The sequence below is a fragment of the Ipomoea triloba genome, chromosome 11 (assembly GCF_003576645.1).
Source record: "Ipomoea triloba cultivar NCNSP0323 chromosome 11, ASM357664v1".
In the NCBI taxonomy this organism is placed as follows: Eukaryota; Viridiplantae; Streptophyta; class Magnoliopsida; order Solanales; family Convolvulaceae; genus Ipomoea; species Ipomoea triloba.
In genome coordinates, this window is record NC_044926.1 from 3,071,506 (window position 1) to 3,090,345 (window position 18,840).

At 36.0% G+C, this 18,840-nt stretch overlaps 3 protein-coding genes across 3 annotated transcripts; all 3 read left to right on the forward strand.

Moving 5' to 3' along the window:
- The first annotated feature begins 27 nt into the window (after positions 1 to 27).
- LOC115997043 (phenolic glucoside malonyltransferase 1-like) lies at positions 28 to 1,784 on the forward strand. Its single transcript, XM_031236493.1, has one exon. It carries the CDS (start codon positions 124 to 126, stop codon positions 1,528 to 1,530), a length of 1,407 nt encoding a protein of 468 aa, XP_031092353.1. The 5' UTR covers positions 28 to 123; the 3' UTR covers positions 1,531 to 1,784.
- Positions 1,785 to 5,457: 3,673 nt separating this feature from the next.
- LOC115997641 (phenolic glucoside malonyltransferase 1-like) lies at positions 5,458 to 7,062 on the forward strand. Its single transcript, XM_031237233.1, has one exon. The coding sequence runs from the start codon at positions 5,542 to 5,544 to the stop codon at positions 6,955 to 6,957; it is 1,416 nt and encodes a 471-aa protein (XP_031093093.1). The 5' UTR covers positions 5,458 to 5,541; the 3' UTR covers positions 6,958 to 7,062.
- A 4,648-nt stretch (positions 7,063 to 11,710) lies between these two features.
- Positions 11,711 to 12,846, forward strand: LOC115996972 (phenolic glucoside malonyltransferase 1-like). Its single transcript, XM_031236419.1, has 2 exons — positions 11,711 to 11,786; positions 11,873 to 12,846. The coding sequence occupies exons 1-2, from the start codon at positions 11,711 to 11,713 to the stop codon at positions 12,844 to 12,846; spliced, it is 1,050 nt and encodes a 349-aa protein (XP_031092279.1).
- The last annotated feature ends 5,994 nt before the right edge of the window (positions 12,847 to 18,840 follow it).

Genomic DNA, 18,840 nt, shown 5'->3' on the forward strand with positions numbered 1-18,840 from the left:
ACGGAATAATATAATTACTCTGTATCAGAATTCTATAAAATGTCATCTGACCCTATACAACAGAATGATCCAATCTGAAATTTCTTATTTCTTATTAAATATTAAAAAGTTTCACGAAATCCGATGGCCATCTCCAAAGGCGTCACCGATCTGGAGCAGATTCCGGTGGCACCACCGCCGGAAGGGACACCCAAAATCACTCTTCCCCTCACGTTTCTCGACTTGTTATGGCTGCACATGACCCCAGTTCACCGCCTCATCTTCTACCAACACCCAATCTCAAGAACCCACTTCCTAGAAACCCTAATTCCGGCGATGAAACATTCTTTATCTCTCACCCTTCGCCACTACAGTCCTCTCGCCGGCAGGGTGATTATTTCTCCAGACAATTCTATCCTGCCGGAAATTCGTTACGAGGAAGGCGACACCGTCCCTTTAGTCCTGGCGGAGTCTGATTCAGGCGACGAGGGTCATTTTGGTCATCTCACCTCCGACCATGCGAAAAGCTGTACTGATTTTCATCCTCTTGTTCCGGCCTTACCGCCGGCTTCGCGTGCACCGGACGGCTCCGCCGTAGTCCCCGTGCTTGCGTTACAAGTGACGCTGTTCCCGGACGTCGGGATTTGCATCGGCGTGACCAACCACCATGCAATCGGCGACGCTAGTAGCATCTTTGGGTTCATGAAGGCCTGGGAGTTCTTCTCTAATCTCGCCGACAACAAAACATCGTCTTTGTCGTTACCACCTGAATTTCAGCCGTCGTATGACAGAACAGTGATCAGAGATCCGAAAGGACTGGAATCTCTGTTCTGGGACAACATTAAAAACATCAAAATTGAGGACACACACGTCCATCGTCTCCCATTAATCACCAACCGGGCCCGCCTCACATTCATTCTCACCCGCGACGACATCCAACGGCTCAAGAATCACATCCTCGCGCACCGACCGGAACAAAAACATGTCTCCTCATTTACAGTGATTTGTTCGTACGTATGGACTTGCTTAGTAAAATCCCGATACGGTCCAGAAACAGAGAACACCGACAACGAAGACGAGATCTTCGGCTGCGCGGCGGAGTGCCGGGCACGGTTGGATCCACCGGCGCCTGAAAACTACTTCGGCAATTGCCTCACCGCAGTGGTTGGATTCGCAAAAACTGAGCAACTGACTAGCGAGAAAGCGTTGGTAGACGCTGCGGCCCTGATCGGAGACAGCATTCGCGGGCAATTATACGACAAGGAGTCCGGAGTTTTCAAAGGCGCTGAAAATTGGTTTGCTTTGTTATCGGCGGTGAAACCTGATCGATCATTGTCGGTGGCTGGGTCGCCTAAATTCGATTACTATGAACTTGATTTCGGATGGGGAAGGCCTAAAAAGTTCGAATTTGCTTCCATTGATTTAACTGGTGCCATATCTTTTGGGAAAGCCAGGGACATTGAAGGTGGTCTGGAGATTGGTTTATCACTGCTAGTCACACAAATTGACAGTTTTTCCAGAATATTCACCCATGGTTTGAAGGCTTTATAGATTTATATATGCATTTTCAAGTTACCAAGTCTGATCTGCTTCTGGGATTTTGTTTTGTTCCCTCTGTATCACTGCTCTAGGCCGGAAAGAAAGCAGAGAGGGAATAGTAGCAGAATGCAGACTTTATATATAAGTAATTTCAATGTTGTTTATTTACAATATAACAAAAATGTATCCCTTTTTACCATTGGGCATTTTAATATTTGCATTTATCTTATTATTACTATTATGTAATTGAGCTAGCAAAAGTTTGATAAGTTCCATCATTATTTCCTTGAAAGGAACAAAATTCGGAAAGATAGGAAGTTTGCCTGGGGTGCACAAAACAACATGGATCTATGACTCAAGTTAAGAAAATCAATAGACTTGTATTAAACAGGGAAGGTAAAAAGTCAAGTTTAGCACTCACTATGAAATTGTTGACGTACACTTAAAAGAATCAAGTCAATATAATGCCTATAAAAATTGTAGCGTTATAATAAAATAATATAAAATTGCGCATTTACTACACGCTATAGTTTTAGTGTAGTGATAAACGCTTAATCTAACAAGTGGTATAGAGGCAGGTTACAGAGATACTATGAGCTTATAGCTTTTGGTGTAGTGTTAAGTTGTTGATCATAACAACTTGTAATTTGATCTTTACGAAGTCAACATCTTTGTGCTTAATATTTTAGAACTTTCAACATTCCAAATTTTAACAATATATAATCTAAATAGTCATATCAGCTTACACATTCTGAAATCGACATGGGTTTTAAAATGTGGACATGCTAGAAACATTTCATGGTTTTGTAATGGACGGATAACGACTTTTGGGTAGACAAACTTGACCCGTAATTACTATTATATTGATTGGAAAATTCTAGCAAAGAGTTTTGATACGTAATCTTGTTTCATTTCATACTTTTTGATATATTTATTCATTTTGTTTTTTTTTAAAGTCATATATCTAATCTAAAAACCTAATGAATTTCAATTCAGGTTATAACCTAATTTATGTCATTTCTTTCTGTTAAATTTTTGTATACATTGTACTATAAGAATTGTACTATACAATTTTATGGACAAAAATATGTGTTATAACTTCTGTTATCTTTTTCCATTAGTATTACCATGCATATGCATACACAATATTTTTTTTCTTTTATTCTTCAAAGGTAATAATGTATATAAACATGCTATTATAAGAAATAAGTTTGATGATTTCATTAAATTTTAATTAAATCTTACCATAATTATATTTAGTAATATATCATATCTAAATTTCTTATTTCAATAATATTAATCATACCATAATTATTACTCAAATTATCAACTATACTTTTATTTAATATAATATGAATTCTACAACTATAAATTTTTTAAAAAAAATTATATGCTATATTTAAAAAATAAACATTTTAATAATTAGTATTAATATTGACATATGTTTTTGCGCGTCGTGCATATAAAATATTAGTCTATTTAAATATTTAGTAAATGAAATTCACAAAATTAAAAAAATATATAGTCTCAAGAGTCAAGAATAGAAGACGTAATTTCATTTTTATAATGTGGCATATTATCCCGTTGAGTTTCCAAAATTTATAAAATATTATGTCATTTTTAGTCGGCTAAAATTTTTCCTTCTGAATCCAATGATAATTCGTACTGTAATTTTATTTCCTTCTGAATGATAGGATATTAGGATGTAAAAGGAAATAGTATAATTGTATCATTATGATCGCCATTGAAACTCTATGGAAATAGAGGAATTATCACATCAGAAATTATGGATAGCAATCAATTATTAAATTTGATATTAACATTAATTTTGAAATACAATAATAATTACGTGTTTTTCTCTTTGTCTCTTCTTTCGTTATTATTGTTATTTTTAGAGCCACACATATTCAAAGTGCGTAATTTTAGGAGTTTGCGCCTATCTAAATATAAATATACTTATCGATACATAACTGGCGCTTTAATTTTTTTTCAAAAAAAAAAAATGGTGCTTTAGTGGTAGAGCCCACTTGGCCCCACAATAAAATAAAATGACAAAAGTCAAGTTATTGTTCTGCATGCTTGACCAAGTGCAATTTATTATAAAATGTTTAACCTACATTTTACTAGCGTACGCAATTAAACACGGCATGGTCCACACAAAAAGTATATTTTTATTATACTAAAAATACATTATTTATGTACTCAAATAATATATTTTTTTGAATATAATATAGATTATATATATATATATATATATATATATATATATATATATATAATACATTATTTGATAATATGATATACATAGCTATGTGAACCATGACCACACAATAATGATTGTATTAAACACATAATGGCTCATAGATGAGGACATTATTGAGTAATGTTATTCACACATTAAATTATGACATGACATTATTTGATTGTATAATTTAATATTTTACTAAATGTTAGTAAAGTCATTAATTTATAGGCATTTCATCATTATAAGTCATCCAAAAGAAATTTTGAAAGTGGAAGATTATACGGAATAAAAAGCACTTTTTTTTTTAAAACATTATTTAGTGTCAAATAATATTTAACCGTGGAACTGTAAATTTAAAGATGTTTGGAGATTGTATTTCCTGTTGGCTGTCGTTAAGCTTTGGATAGATGTTTTATGGAGTCTTTTTTTTTTTAATAATTATTTTTTTTGGGTTGAAGGAGTTAAATAACTTCCTATTAGATTAATATTTTTGTCCATTTTGGAGTTGTATAGTTTCTGTTAGACAATTTTTTAGACTTTTTGGCAAGGGGCTTTTGTGCTGTATATATATATATATATATATATATATATATATATATGATGGCCACTTTCTATAGAATTCGTTTATTTTAAATGCTACTTTCATTATTTCCATAAAGAAAAAATATTTTTTTTGAAAGAAAAATTATTAAAAATACTTTATACAAACTGATATTGAATAAAATTTTAGACAAACAAGATGTCATGATTGATGCTTTCGAGAATTTTGTTTTCTCTTCCTCTGACACTTTTGAATCTAACATTGGTGCATATCTATCCAAACCTTTTGCCAGCGCCCTATTAAAAAAAAACACACACACACACTTTCGCAGACTTTAACATCGTGGATCGGTTTTCGAAAAAAAAAAAAAAAAACATTATGGATCTATTAACCATTTATCCTTGTTACATGCTAAAAAAACAAAATTGATGGGAAAAACTATAACAACTTTATATTTCTTTATTAAACAATGATGTCGAGTTCTTTTAATTCATTGGAGGGAACAATTTTATAAAAGGATATCAACAAAATAATTTTGTTATTATTATAAGAAAATTAGAGAATTGAAATAAAAAAATAAAAAAATAAAAGTTAACATCTAGAAGGTAACGTTGTAATGGGTCCTACCAATTGACAAGTTGTAAAATATAGCTATTACATTGTAACGTTTATTGGAGATTTATTGAATACGAAAATGAATTGATGTTTTGGAAAATTCAAGAATTCTTGTTCACCAAGATGAAATTTCTTATCTTAAGGACCCACATCATTATTTGACAAGATGAAAGAGGACAAATTATGCATTTATGCTATAGATTCGGATCCACATTGCAAGGTGAATTCAGATCTATGTTTACAATTTTAAAATTCTATATTCACAAATTTAAATTTCAATATACAAAATTATATTACTCAATATTTACAATTTTTAAATTCTATACTCACAATTTTATTATATATATTTAAAAATTGTGTTATAATATTAAATATAAAGTTATGAAATTGTAAACAGAATTCAAAAATTGTGAACATAAAATATTAAAATTGTAAACAGTATTAAAATCGTGAACATGAACTTGGATCCACTAAGCTCCATGGCATAACAACCCCTGAAAGAGTTCACCACGTCAGGGCTTCTAAATCAATTGGTTGTCGCATTTCTTAATACATACGAAGTCTAACCACACAATTGGCTATTTTGAGATTTCCATCTCTCACTAAAGTTTCAGCTTTTGTAATGGACGTCAACCACACCGTCACCGTGCTGGAGAAAACTCCGGTGGCACCCCCGCCGGAAGCGACTCCCGAAATCTCTCTTCCTTTCACGTTTCTTGACGTGTTTTGGTTGCACCTCGCCCCAGTTCACCGCCTCATCTTCTATCCACACCCAATCTCAAGAACCCACTTCCTAGATACCCTGATTCCGACGATCAAACATTCATTATCCCTCACCCTTCAACACTACAGTCCCCTGGCCGGCGGAGTGGTTATTTCACCGGACAAATCAAACCTGCCGGAAATTCGTTACGCGGACGGCGACACCGTGCCGTTAGTCTTCGCCGAGTCAAACTCCGGTGAGGGTCATTTTAGTCATCTCACTTCCAACCACCCAAGAAATTGCTCAGAATTTCATCCTCTTGTTCCCAGCTTACCCCCGGCTTCGAGTTTACCAGACGGCTCAACCAGAGTCCCCGTGCTTGCGTTACAAGTGACGTTATTTCCCGACGTCGGGATTTGCATCGGAGTAACTAACCACCACGCAATCGGCGACGGTAGTAGCATCTTCGCGTTCATGAAGGCCTGGGCTTTCTTTTCCCGTCACGAAAACACATCCCCTGTTTCTTTACCACCAGAATTCCAACCATTTTTCGACCGAACAGTGGTACAAGATCGGACAGGACTAGGAACACACATCTGGAACCACATAAAAAACATCAAAATCGAGGACACACACGTTCACCGCCTCCCATCAATCACAAATAAGGTCCGTGCAACGTTTTCGGTGACGCGAGACGACATCCAACGGCTCAAAAACCACATCCTTTCACGACGACCCAATCTCGCACACGTCACGTCATTTACCATGATTGCCTCGTACGTTTGGAATTGCTACGTCAAATCTCGAATCCAGACAAGCACAGATAATAACGAGGACGGGGACGAGGACGGGGATGATTATTTTTCCAGTCCGGCCGATTACAGGGCACGTTTGGACCCACCGGTCCCCAGAAATTACTTCGGCAATTGCGTCATGGGTTTTATCGCGAAGACGAAGACTAAACTACTCGCCGGAGATGACGGCTTCGTTGAGGCGGCTGTGGTGATCGGAGAAACTATTCGCAGTCAACTGAACAGTCCTAAAGAAGATGATGTGCCTTTGACTGATATTGACGATAAGTTCAGAGAAATGTCCAAAATCAAACCTGATCGGTCCCTGGGTGTGGCTAGTTCGCCGAGATTTGATTATTATCAACTTGATTTTGGATGGGGAAAGCCTAGCAAGTTTGAAGTTCCTTCCATTGATGTAACTGGTGCCATGTCTCTTGGTACAGCCAAAGACTATGAAGGTGGCCTGGAAGTCGGTTTGTCACTTCCCATCAACCAAATGAACACTTTCATTACAATTTTTAATCAAGGTTTAAAGGCTATATGAGTTTGTGTATTCATAGTGAGGGACTTGAATTTGTCTTCACAACTTTCATTATTGTACCAAAGTGTTTTCTTTAATATAATCATCTTAATTTTGAAAGTTAAAACTTTTTGAAGCATGTTTCATTCCATTTAAAAGTCTAAACTGATAGTTGGATTGCACATTTATATTTATATTATATATATATATATATATGCTCAACAGACCTGCATGAGTTTGGCATGAAGTTGGCTTTAATACCAAATTGAGTCATGTGTTTTATCTCAACTAAAAGGCTAAACTGATAGTTAGAGTGTAATTTGTGTCTATATATTATATGCTCAACAACATCCGATCACACATTAATAAAAAATTGGGAGTAAATAAAGTTGAACTCAATTTTTAATTGTTATTATATTAGTGAATGATATAGACAAAAAAGGTGAAAAGAAATTATTGAATGAATAAAGTATACTTAAAATATTTTAGAAGTCATTTAAATAAAGGGTTCAAAATTTTCAAGGGGTGGGGGTAGATTAGTGGGTAGCTGGGGGACAAAATTTTCAATCATTAATATAAACACATCATGAGTTAATAATATGAAGTGATTTTCGGAGATTAATATTACAAGACTTATAACAACATGTATGTCCTAGGTCTGATGATGATTTCTTGTTTCTTAATATCATAAATAAAAAATTTTGGTTTCACATGTAAAGTCATTGTCAATTTTAGTCTTTGATTTCAAATTTTTAAATTAACATGCACGACATTTAATTTAATTTTTTTTAAGTCGAGCATCTTAATTGACAATTTTTAATTTAAAGTCAAAGATTAAATTTGAAAATAGCTTAAAATGCATGAGGTTAAAAGTGATAAAACTTCATCATGAATATTACGGAGTATAAAGTTTTTTTGTTTCTTTTTTTCCTAAGTAGTCCCTCAACTATTGTATCTCTATTGCATTTGGTCTATCAATGATTCAATGTTTTCACATATAATACATTATTGTCAAATGTCTACCACATTTGATTTTATCCTTTATTTTGATCAATTTCCTAGCTAATTAGAGAAATAATTTATAATAGAGGGAAAGCCTAGCTTAAAGCTTCTTAAGCTCAACCTATTTATTTATAATAGCAAAGAAACAACTAAACAAGCAATGACGACGCTACTGTAAAACAACAAACAAGTAAGGGTTGATGTGAAAAAACAAGCAACATGCAAGAAAATTCGTGTATGTATCCATTTTATTGCTTAGTCATGAAAGGTTTTGATTCATGACTTTTTCCTAGCCTGATTGGAGCTCAAAAAATACAATGAGAAATTGTCCGTTCACGTCAAGGTCTAAAGGAGTCTTTGACTTTCATTGAGATTGGGCTGGAATGTCTAATAATCTTTTTTTTTTTTTTTTGATAATAAACTCTGAAGAATAATTCATTGAATCATAAGCGGAAACGTTTACAAGAAAGATTAATGGAATGGACAAACATTCCTTACAGTCAGACATAGAAACAAATTTCCTAACAATGTTATCGAAAACTTGAATCGCAGACTGTTTCACAAAATTTGAAGCTGAAGTCGATAGGAGCACTCCAAGCTTCTTTACTGTCAATAGTAATTTGGTCAAACATAACGAAGGCATACTCTAGTTCAAAAGTCGTTGACACCACCCGAGTATCAATCTTCATTCTTTTGTGCGTGGTTCACATACGCCATGACCAATTATCGTTCTACGCTTATAACAAGAACTCGCCAAAAAAAGAGAGGGAATAAACTCGCAAAAGAAGCGAGAGGGAATAAACTTGCTAAAGATGCGAGAAGCAACAAATTCGATAAATAAACGAAAGGTATAATAGCAATAAAACTTACTAATAAAAAAACAACACTGCTTTTAATTAAGAAAAAACCACTCCTTCCTACTTCACCTTTTGCAAAACCCAAAACCTTCTTTTCCTTATTCAATGGTGATGTACTTCTTGACAGATCTAAAGCTGGGGAAGAGGAAGAACGCTAGAAGGGAAGGAGAAGGGGCGGCGATAGCCGAAGAACACGGCGACAATGTGAGATCGTAGGTGTGGTGGACGGCGATGGGGGAGGCGAAAATGGAGAGGAGAGACAGAGAGAAAAGAGCAAAAGAAGACGACAATCGTGAAGAGGAGAAGACGTCGCCTCCGCTATGCTCCGGACCAAGGAGAAGAAGAAGCGAAGAGTTTAGAGAGAAGGAGGAGCCTTCTAGGGTTTTTTGAATAAGATTTATTTAAAATTCTGCCGGAATGTCTAATAATCTTAATCAACGTAAACTCCAAGGTCACTGTATTCCACCATCTCATTTACATGTTGCTCAAATTAAAATAAATCATGTGGGAGATTTTCGTTAAAGTTGACTATAAAAATTAATAAATTGATCGTATAATCAATTTTTTTTATAGAATGATACCAAATGATTAGAGTTACATAGTTAAACAATCAACTATCGTTATACCATTTTACTTTTAATACGAGGGGAAAAAGAAAGAATCTGTCAAAATTTTGACGGAACTGTCATTTACCAAACATGGCCAACATATGAGTCATGCAGGTCAATATAATTGTTTGTAGGTTATAGTTTTAGACCTCACCTAGTTGGTCAAGAGATAGTGCATGTTTAACTATTTAAGCTTGTTTATGAGTATAGTTGTAGGTTATAGTTTTAGACCTCACCTAGTCGTTCAAGAGATAATCTATGTGTAGCTATTTGAGCTCGTTTATAATTATGGTTATACTTTATTATTTCAGTTAAATTATCTTATATTATCACATAAAAAATAAATATACTTTATTAGGTCACTTAAATTACACACATAAAAAAATAAATATAAATATTTTGAGTATTGCTGACTCTATTATAATAGAATAAGAGTTCATAACTACTTTTTTAATCTATTAAAATACAAAGAGTCAATATCCGCCTCCACTAAAATTTAAATCCACAATCTTTTATATGTGAGAGCAACTTAGTGCGACTAGATCAGAATTGTTGCTTTGGCTATATATATATACACATCATAGGAAGTTTATGACAAATATTTAGGACATAGGAGGCCGCCTGATGTATCAGTGATTCAGTGGGCCCTGAAATACATCAGGCTGCCTCTTTCAAAAAAAAAGAAAAAAGAAAAAAAAAGAGGCAGCCTGAATTAATTTCAGGGCCCACTGATACGATACGAATCTTTGGAATAAATGAATAATGGGTTTAGGACAAACAGTCTTGCTGTCCCGTTGAAAAAGAATCTTAAATTTTAATTTTAAGAATAAAACAAAAGTATTTTCCTTTACATTAGCTCTAAAGTTTTGTGGCCGTCCCAGTTATCATATTATTTTGAGTACTACTGACTCTATTACAATGTAGTATCCCTCCCTCAACCTATTGAAGTACAAAGAATCAACAGTTGTCTCTACTGAAGCTCGAATCCACTCCAATCATTCATGTGAGAGTGTTAACCGAGACACCGGGTGCCACTAGACCACAAGGTCTTTGACAACCCCGATTACCATATTGTTCCATCATAAAAGTAGAATAATGCGGAACGCTGGGCGCTGGCTACCAAGACCAACTTAATTTGGCTGCAACCATTATTCTACGTACCACCACATAAGTTTTTTGACCATAAATAAAATGTATATTTTAATATAATAAAGATATTGACAATAAATATTTTAGCAGGGTATATGTTACTAATTGTCTTAGTAAAATGAAATACTGATAGCTTTAGAGACTTTAGTTTCGCTTATAGAATAAATATAAGTAAACTAAATTTTGGATCCTTTACACATAGGAGCCTATTTATACTGCTAATATAGTTGACATGATGTCTTTAGGTTGAGCATTTAAATCGATTATGTCACGTAAAAAATTGTTAAAGTGATAATAAAATTGACCTAGCATTTGACTAGACATCCTCAAGGAAGTCTTTGGCTCTAGCCTCTAGTATATGAGTTATTGGATGGACCAATATAACTGTTTTATAATTTCATTATATTTTCTTTTTACAAATATTGTAAACAAAATTTTATCACTTTTAATACCACATCTTTTGACAAAATTTCAATTTCATTTTTCAAACTCTAAATTTGCCAATTGACCTGCACGGCTGCAGCACTACTTCTAAATTTTTTAACATTGTCTAGTAGTCCATTATCAATGCTGGGAAAAAAAACGAATGTTTTGCATGTCAATTAGCAAAATTTGAGGCCAGTGATTAAAATTGAACATAGCTTAAAATAGGTGAGACAAAAAATTATTAAATTTCATCATAAATTTTATAATATTAGTAATAAATATATATTATTACAACTAAAAAAAATATGGATAAGCCTCAAATGGATCCTCGACCACATTCTCTTAACCTTTATTTTTTCCCTTATCAGTAGAATTAGGACATGGAACGTTTGGAAGTCCGATTCTCAATGCTGGTTCATTGTTGTACGTATAGAGATCCGTAGAGCAAAAAGGGAGAATGGTTAGATCGAGGGCGTGCGTGTTCCTTCCTGTGAATGTGTTTGGTTAGAACTTGGAATGGTTTTTTCGAGGACATGGAACGTAAATATCGGAGTAGAATTAAACCTTTCCAAATTTGAGAGTTATTGATTTTGCTGAATAAGGAAATGATTTTAGGTTTTGGAATTTTCTGATTTCTTTCTCAATTGGTTTATGCATTCTTCATAAATATTGGCCATTCTGAAATTCCCACTGCACCTCTCAATATTGAGCAAAACAATCAAGTTTCATCATCCAATGGCCGTGAACCAAACCGTCACTGTGCTGGAGAAAGCTGAGGTGGCACCACTGCCGGAATCTCTCTTCCTTTCACGTTTCTTGACGTGATTTGGTTGCACCTCTCCCCAGTTCATCGCCTCATCTTCTATCAAAGCCCCATTTCAAGAACCCAATTCATAGATACCCTGATTCCGACGATCAAAACTTCATTATCCCTCACCCTTCAACACTACAGTCCCCTTGCCGGTAGAGTGATTGTTTCACCGGACAATTCAAACCTGCCGGAAATTCGTTACGTGGACGGAGACACCGTCCCGTTAGTCTTTGCCGAGTCTAACTCCGGCAATGGTCATTTTGACCATCTCACGTCGGACCACCCAAGAAACAATACTGAATTCCATCCTCTTGTTCCGAGCTTACCGCCAATTTCGCGTGCGGCGGACGGCTCCGGCGTAATCCCCGTGCTTGCGCTACAAGTGACGCTTTTTCCCTGCGTCGGAGTAACTAACCACCACGCAATTGGTGACGCTAGTAGCATCTTTGGATTCATGAAGGCTTGGGCTTTCTTTTCCAGTCAAAAACACGAAAACACTTCCCCTGTTTCTTTCCCAGAAGAATTCCGACCATTTTACGACCGATCAGTGATCCAAGATCGGAAAGGTCTAGGAACACATATCTGGAACCGCATGAAAAACATCAGGATTGAGGACACACACGTTCACCGCCTTCCATTAATCACCGACAAGGCGCGGGCAACGTTTGTAGTGACACGAGACGACATCCAACGGCTCAAAAACCACATCCTTTCGCGGCGACCCGATCTCGTACACGTGTCGTCATTTACCATGATTTGCTCGTACGTGTGGAATTGCTTAGTGAAATCGCGGCACGAGACAAATCCAGAGAGTAACGCCGACGAGGACGATTACTTTTTCTGCGCCGCCGATTACCGGGCGCGTTTGGACCCACCGGTGCCCAGAAATTACTTCGGCAATTGCATCCTGGGTTTTGTCGGGAAGGTGAAGAGGAAGCAACTCGTCGGAGAAGAAGGGTTTGAAGAGGCGGCTGTGGTGATCGGAGAAAGTATTCATAGCCAACTGGACACTAATAAAGATGATGATAAGTGGGAAGAATTAATCCTGACCGATCTTTGAGCGTTGCTAGCTCTCCAAGATTCGATTATTATCAACTTGACTTTGGATGGGGAAAGCCTAAAAAATTTGAAGTTCCTTCCATTGATCTAACTGGAGCAATGTCTCTTAGTACCGCCAAGGACTATGAAGGTGGCCTGGAAGTTGGTTTGTCGCTTCCCATCTCCCAAATCAACACTTTTACAAGAGTTTAAGGGCTATATAAAATATTGTATTTTTTATTAAGACAACAGATCTCTTTAAATCGCAACAATCAATGTCTTTGATTCTGCCATCTTTCACCTTTTAATTCATGTGACCATCTTCTTCGAAGGTCTAATACAAACTACTCTTTTCTAGACTATTTGATGCGTCATTTTAAAATCAACCGTCTAATTAATCCCAGACTCCCTGTACATCATCCATCACATTCATAAAAATTATTTAGCAAGTTGTCAATATGATAAGGCAAGTCCCAATGCGGCTTCTTTTTATTATCTTTTTGGAGTTGCTGATACATAGCAAATAGAACAGTTCTCAAAAAAAAAGAAGAAAAGAAGCAAATAGAACAGTGATCAAAGATCGGAAAGGATTAATGTAAACAAAGAAATTTAAATAGTACATATATGAGATTCAAAATTCCTGTTACATGTAGTATATCAATATCGGGTATGGGTACAATATCTCTGAATATATCGTATTCTGATTCTTCAATTGATGTCTTGAACTTCTTAAGGCCTCCAGATTCTTCAATTGATGTCTTGAACTTCTGAAGGCTTCCAGGTTCAAATGGTTTAATCTTCAATGTGGAGGTTTGGATGAACATGATAGGCATGCTTTTCATGGAGGGACTTTTACATTTAGGATCATTTTATTGAAGCTAATTTTATGAGTTTTCTCTAGGATGAATACATAGAAATAAAAGCTCCTATTTATAGCTGTAGGATAAAGAGTTTTGATAAGTCAAACTTTTTGATATTATTCAAAATATATTATACTAAATATTTAAAAATAAATATATTTAATAAAATTTCAGTGTCAACAATTAAGAACATTCTTCTAGGACCACGTGAAGAACATCAAGATCGAGGACACACGTATTGGTTCTTCAGCTTTGGATGTCGTCCCGAGTCAATACCGTATTGACACGGGAAATGGCTGAAGAACCGCGTCCTTGTGCGCCAACTAAAATTGCTAAATTATTGTGTGGACCATGAATGCAATATACATTTTTAATATATTAAAAGTATATTATTTGTGTACTGAATATATATTATTTAATAATAATATATAAAAAATCATGTACATATAATAATGTATTTTATATATACAAATAATATATTTTTAGTATATTAAAACTGTATTTTTTATTTATAGTTGACATAAATGTATAGATTGTGGTCCATAGAATAGTGATTGAATTCTCAAAAAAAAAAAAAAAGAAAAGAAAAAAGAATAGTGATTGATCCGAATTGGTCCACGTATTATTGTTTACAGCGGCGTGTGCGTATATATATAAAACCTTGTAAATGTTGTAAATTATAGTACTACTACTAATAATAACAATAAAAATAATAGTAATAATAATAAAAGTGAAATGGCCGAAAGTCTGGAAATGGGAAAGAAGTGAAGCATTTAATATATGAAGATCCTGGATGATTTTACAAAGAGTGGAGGGAGTTTTTATAATGTCAGGGGATGAGTAAACAAATATATATATGTACAGTATATGCACATAATTGTCCTGGTTTGGTTGGATTTGTCAAATGCCTAGATGCTCTTTGTTACCCTAAGGTCAAGGGGTCAATTCCCCTAACCCATAGCTTTTGTCTTCATCTTGAACTAGCTTTCCAGTCACATTTACTTCTTAAATGTTCTCCAAATTTGCCATCAGCAGCAGTTGTTGTTGTGTGGATTAAGTCTTAGCATTTTGAGTGAATGGTCCAAGGTTCAAACCATAACTTGGACATCCATCATTTTCCTTTTATTTCATAACACTCCCCCTTGGATGTCCAAAGGATGAACACTATATCGTCTCTTTAAAAACCTTACCAAAGAAAAATCCAGTGGGGAAAAATTTTGGGTAAGGGAAAAAGAGTACAATATGTGCCCCCCTGATAAAGACATCATTGAAGATCAAGTTCGTGTGCTCCTCCTTGCTTCTGAAGATTTTTGAGATGATGCCATATTGATTAATAAGGTTCCCCATTGGCCATCATGTTATCATACTCTGATTAATAAGGTTCCCCATTGGCCATCATGTTATCATACTCATGCCTCACTAAAAACCTCGCTAGAAAAACCCAGTGGGAAAAACCTAGTCGAGAAAACCTCGCTAGAAAAACCCAGTGGGAAAAACCTAGTCGAGGAAACCTCGCTAGAAAAACCCAGTGGGAAAAACCTAGTCGAGGGAAAAAGAGTACATGGTATGTCTAATTATGTGATGTACCGGTTGCCTCATTAAAAGCCTTATGCTAAGAAAAACCCAGTGGGAAAAAACTTAGCTAAAGGAAAAAAGAGTACAACCATAAAACCTTCTGGGTTTAATCTTCAGGATTTTTCAAGGTTTTCTCGATAACCTAGTCGAGTATATTTAGAAGTTATCGCTCCCCCTGAAGATAACAATCTTCCAAGTCTTCGCATCCCTATCTTGTTAACATATTTTTCAAAAATTGACGTCGGTAGGGATTTAGTGAACAAATCTGCTAGATTGTCACTAGAGCGAATCTTTTCAACAAGAATTTCACCGCTCTTTTGGAGTTCATGTGGGTAAAAGAACTTAGGCGCAATGTGCTTTGTAAGGTTGCCCTTAACATACCCACTACTCATCTGTGCAACACATGCAGCATTGTCCTCATACAAGATAGTGGGGTTGTCAACTCCGCTCGCTATACCACATGAATTATGGATATGATGTATCAATGACCTTAGCCAGACACATTCTCGTGAGGTTTCATATAAGGCAATGATTTCAGAGTGATTAGATGAGGTAGTAACTAGGGTCTGTTTAACAGACCTCCAAGATATAGCTGTACCTCCACAAAGGAAAACATAGCCAGTCTGTGATTTGGCATTATGAGGATCAGACATATAGCCAGCATCTGAGTAACCAATCAATGAGATATCCTGGTTACTCTCAAAGTAAAGACCGAGGTCTTTTGTACCTTGGAGATATCTAAGGATATGCCTTACACCCTTCCAATGTCTTTGGGTTGGAGAGGCACTAAATCTAGCAAGTAAATTTACTGCAAAAGCAATATCTGGTCTAGTGCAGTTAGCTAGATAGAGTAAAGCACCAATAGCACTTAAATATGGGACTTCAGGTCCTAGCATATCCTCATCATCCTCTTTAGGTCTAAATGGGTCTTTGTCCACTTCAAGGGACCGAACCACCATTGGAGTACTAAGGGGATGCGACTTATCCATATAGAATTTCTCTAAGAGCTTATTTGTATAATTTGACTGGTGTATAAAAATTCCACCAGGGAGATGCTCGATCTGCTGGCCGAGACAAAACCTAGTCTTCCCCAAGTCTTTCATTTCAAACTCCAATTTTAAGTAGGAACATGCTTCCACAATATCTTTGTGTGTTCCAACAATGTTCATGTCATCAACATAGATAGAGATGATGCAAAAACCATCTGATGACTTCTTAGTGAAGATGCAAGGACAAACATCATTATTTATATATCCCTTCTTCTGGAGGAATTCACTTAATCGGTTATACCACATTCTCCCTGATTGCTTTAAACCATATAATGATTTTTGAAGCTTGATACTATACATGTTGCGATCCTTTTTCTCCCTCAAAAAAGGATTTTCAATACCTTCGGGTATTCTCATGTATATATCGGCATCTAGTGACCCATAAAGATAAGCTGTCACTACATCCATCAACTGCATATCTAATTTCATTTTTACTGCCAGTGATATTAAATAGCGGAAAGAAGTGCCATCAATAACAGGAGAATATGTTTGCTCAAAATCAATTCCGGGTCTTTGCGTAAAACCCTGAGCAACCAACCTCGCTTTATATTTCACCACCTCATTGTTTTCATTCCTCTTCCGTACGAACACCCACTTAGATCCTACTGGGATCATACCTTTCGGGGTAAGTACGGTGGGACCAAAAACTTTTCTTTTATTAAGCGAGTTGAGCTCTGCCTCAATTGCCTCTTTCCACTTTAACCAGTCAGAGCGCTTCCGGCACTCGGTTATTGATTTTGGTTCTGGATCCAGATTATCACGTGATATGTTCAAGGCAATTGCGCAGGCAAAAGTGTCGTCGACGACTGTCAATTCTCTGTTATGAGTTTCTCCTGTATTAACAAAATTTATGGCAGTTTCTATATTTACATCAACCAGATCATTATCATTTCCCAAAATATTATGATCTAGGTGTTCCGCATCCCTAGTGTTATATGGAGCACGTGCATGTTCACTAGGTATTTCGTCTTCAGGACGGATAAAAACTTCCTGAAGTGACTGTGAAACTTTACCATTTCTGGTTTTCCGCGGATTTAAATCTTTTGCACCAACTGGTCTCCCGCGCTTCTGGCGGTGGGGAGTGTCAGTGTGCATACTTGGACCCTTGGGGACTTCTACTCTAGAAGGAGCATTCAGAGCAGGAATATGGGACCTAGTCACTCCTTTATAATCAGTAAAAGCATCTGGCAGGTTATTTGCTAAATTTTGCAAATTAACAATCTTCTGAACTTCCAGTTCAGTTTGACTAGTACGTGGATCAAGATATTGAAGATTTTTTTCATCCCATGAAATTTCTCGACATTTTGTTAAATAAGGTACTTTACCTCCCCCTAATGTCGGGAAATGATCTTCATCAAAGATGCAGTCAGCGTACCTCGCAGTAAACTGATCTCCTGTCATGGGCTCTAGGTATTTAATGATGGAGGGAGATTCATATCCAACATATATACCTAATTTTCGTTGCGGGCCCATGGAGGTACGATGTGTAGGTGGTATAGGAGTATAGACTGCACATCCAAATATACGCAGATGGGAAATGTTTGGTTCTATGCCACGTAGTAGTTGTAAGGGGGAATGATCATGATATGCAGTAGGTCGGATTTGTATCAAAGCCGCAGCATGCAATACTGCATGTCCCCAACAAGAAATTGGTAAACTGGACTTTTGTAGTAATGGTCTTGCAATTAATTTAATACGCTTAATCAGCGATTCAGCTAGACCATTCTGGGTATGGACATAAGGTACAGGATGCTCTACTTTGATGCCCAAAGCCATACAATAATCATCGAAAGCAGTCGATGTAAATTCTCCAGCATTATCAATTCTTATTGATTTAATCGGATAATCTGGGAACTGGGCATTTAATTCAATAATTTTCGCAATAAATTTAGCGAAAGCTTTGTTCCTCGTTGATAACAGACTGACATGAGTCCAACGAGTAGAAGCATCAATAAAGACCATAAAATATCTAAATGGTCCAGAAGGTGGATTAATAGGTCCACAAATATCGCCCTGCAACCTTTGCAGAAAAGCAGGCGATTCATGTCCAACCTTAGTACGCGACGGGCGTATGATATATTTTCCTTTCGCACAAGCAATACATGTATACATATTTGGCGAAAGTACATGAGACCTTGAAAGGTTATGTCCAGCAGAATTAGAAATAATCCGACCCATCATATTTGACCAGGATGACCTAAGCGGTCATGCCAAATTTGAAAAGAATGTGGATCTTTTAATTTCATGGTTAGTGCAACACATGAGATGTTGGGTCGTATGTGGGTATAATACAACCCAGAAGATAAAGATGCAAGTTCCTCAACCTCTTGCTTATGACCAGTGATTAACTGAGTCATGATTAAGAACTCCTGATTTCCCTTAGTTCTGGTTTCAATATGAAAACCATTTGCCCGAATATCTTTAAAACTAAGCAGGGTTCTCTTAGATTGGGGGTACAACAAAGCATTTTCAATTAGTAACTTTGTACCTTTAGGGAGGATAAGTGAAGCTCTACCGGAGCCCACTACTTGT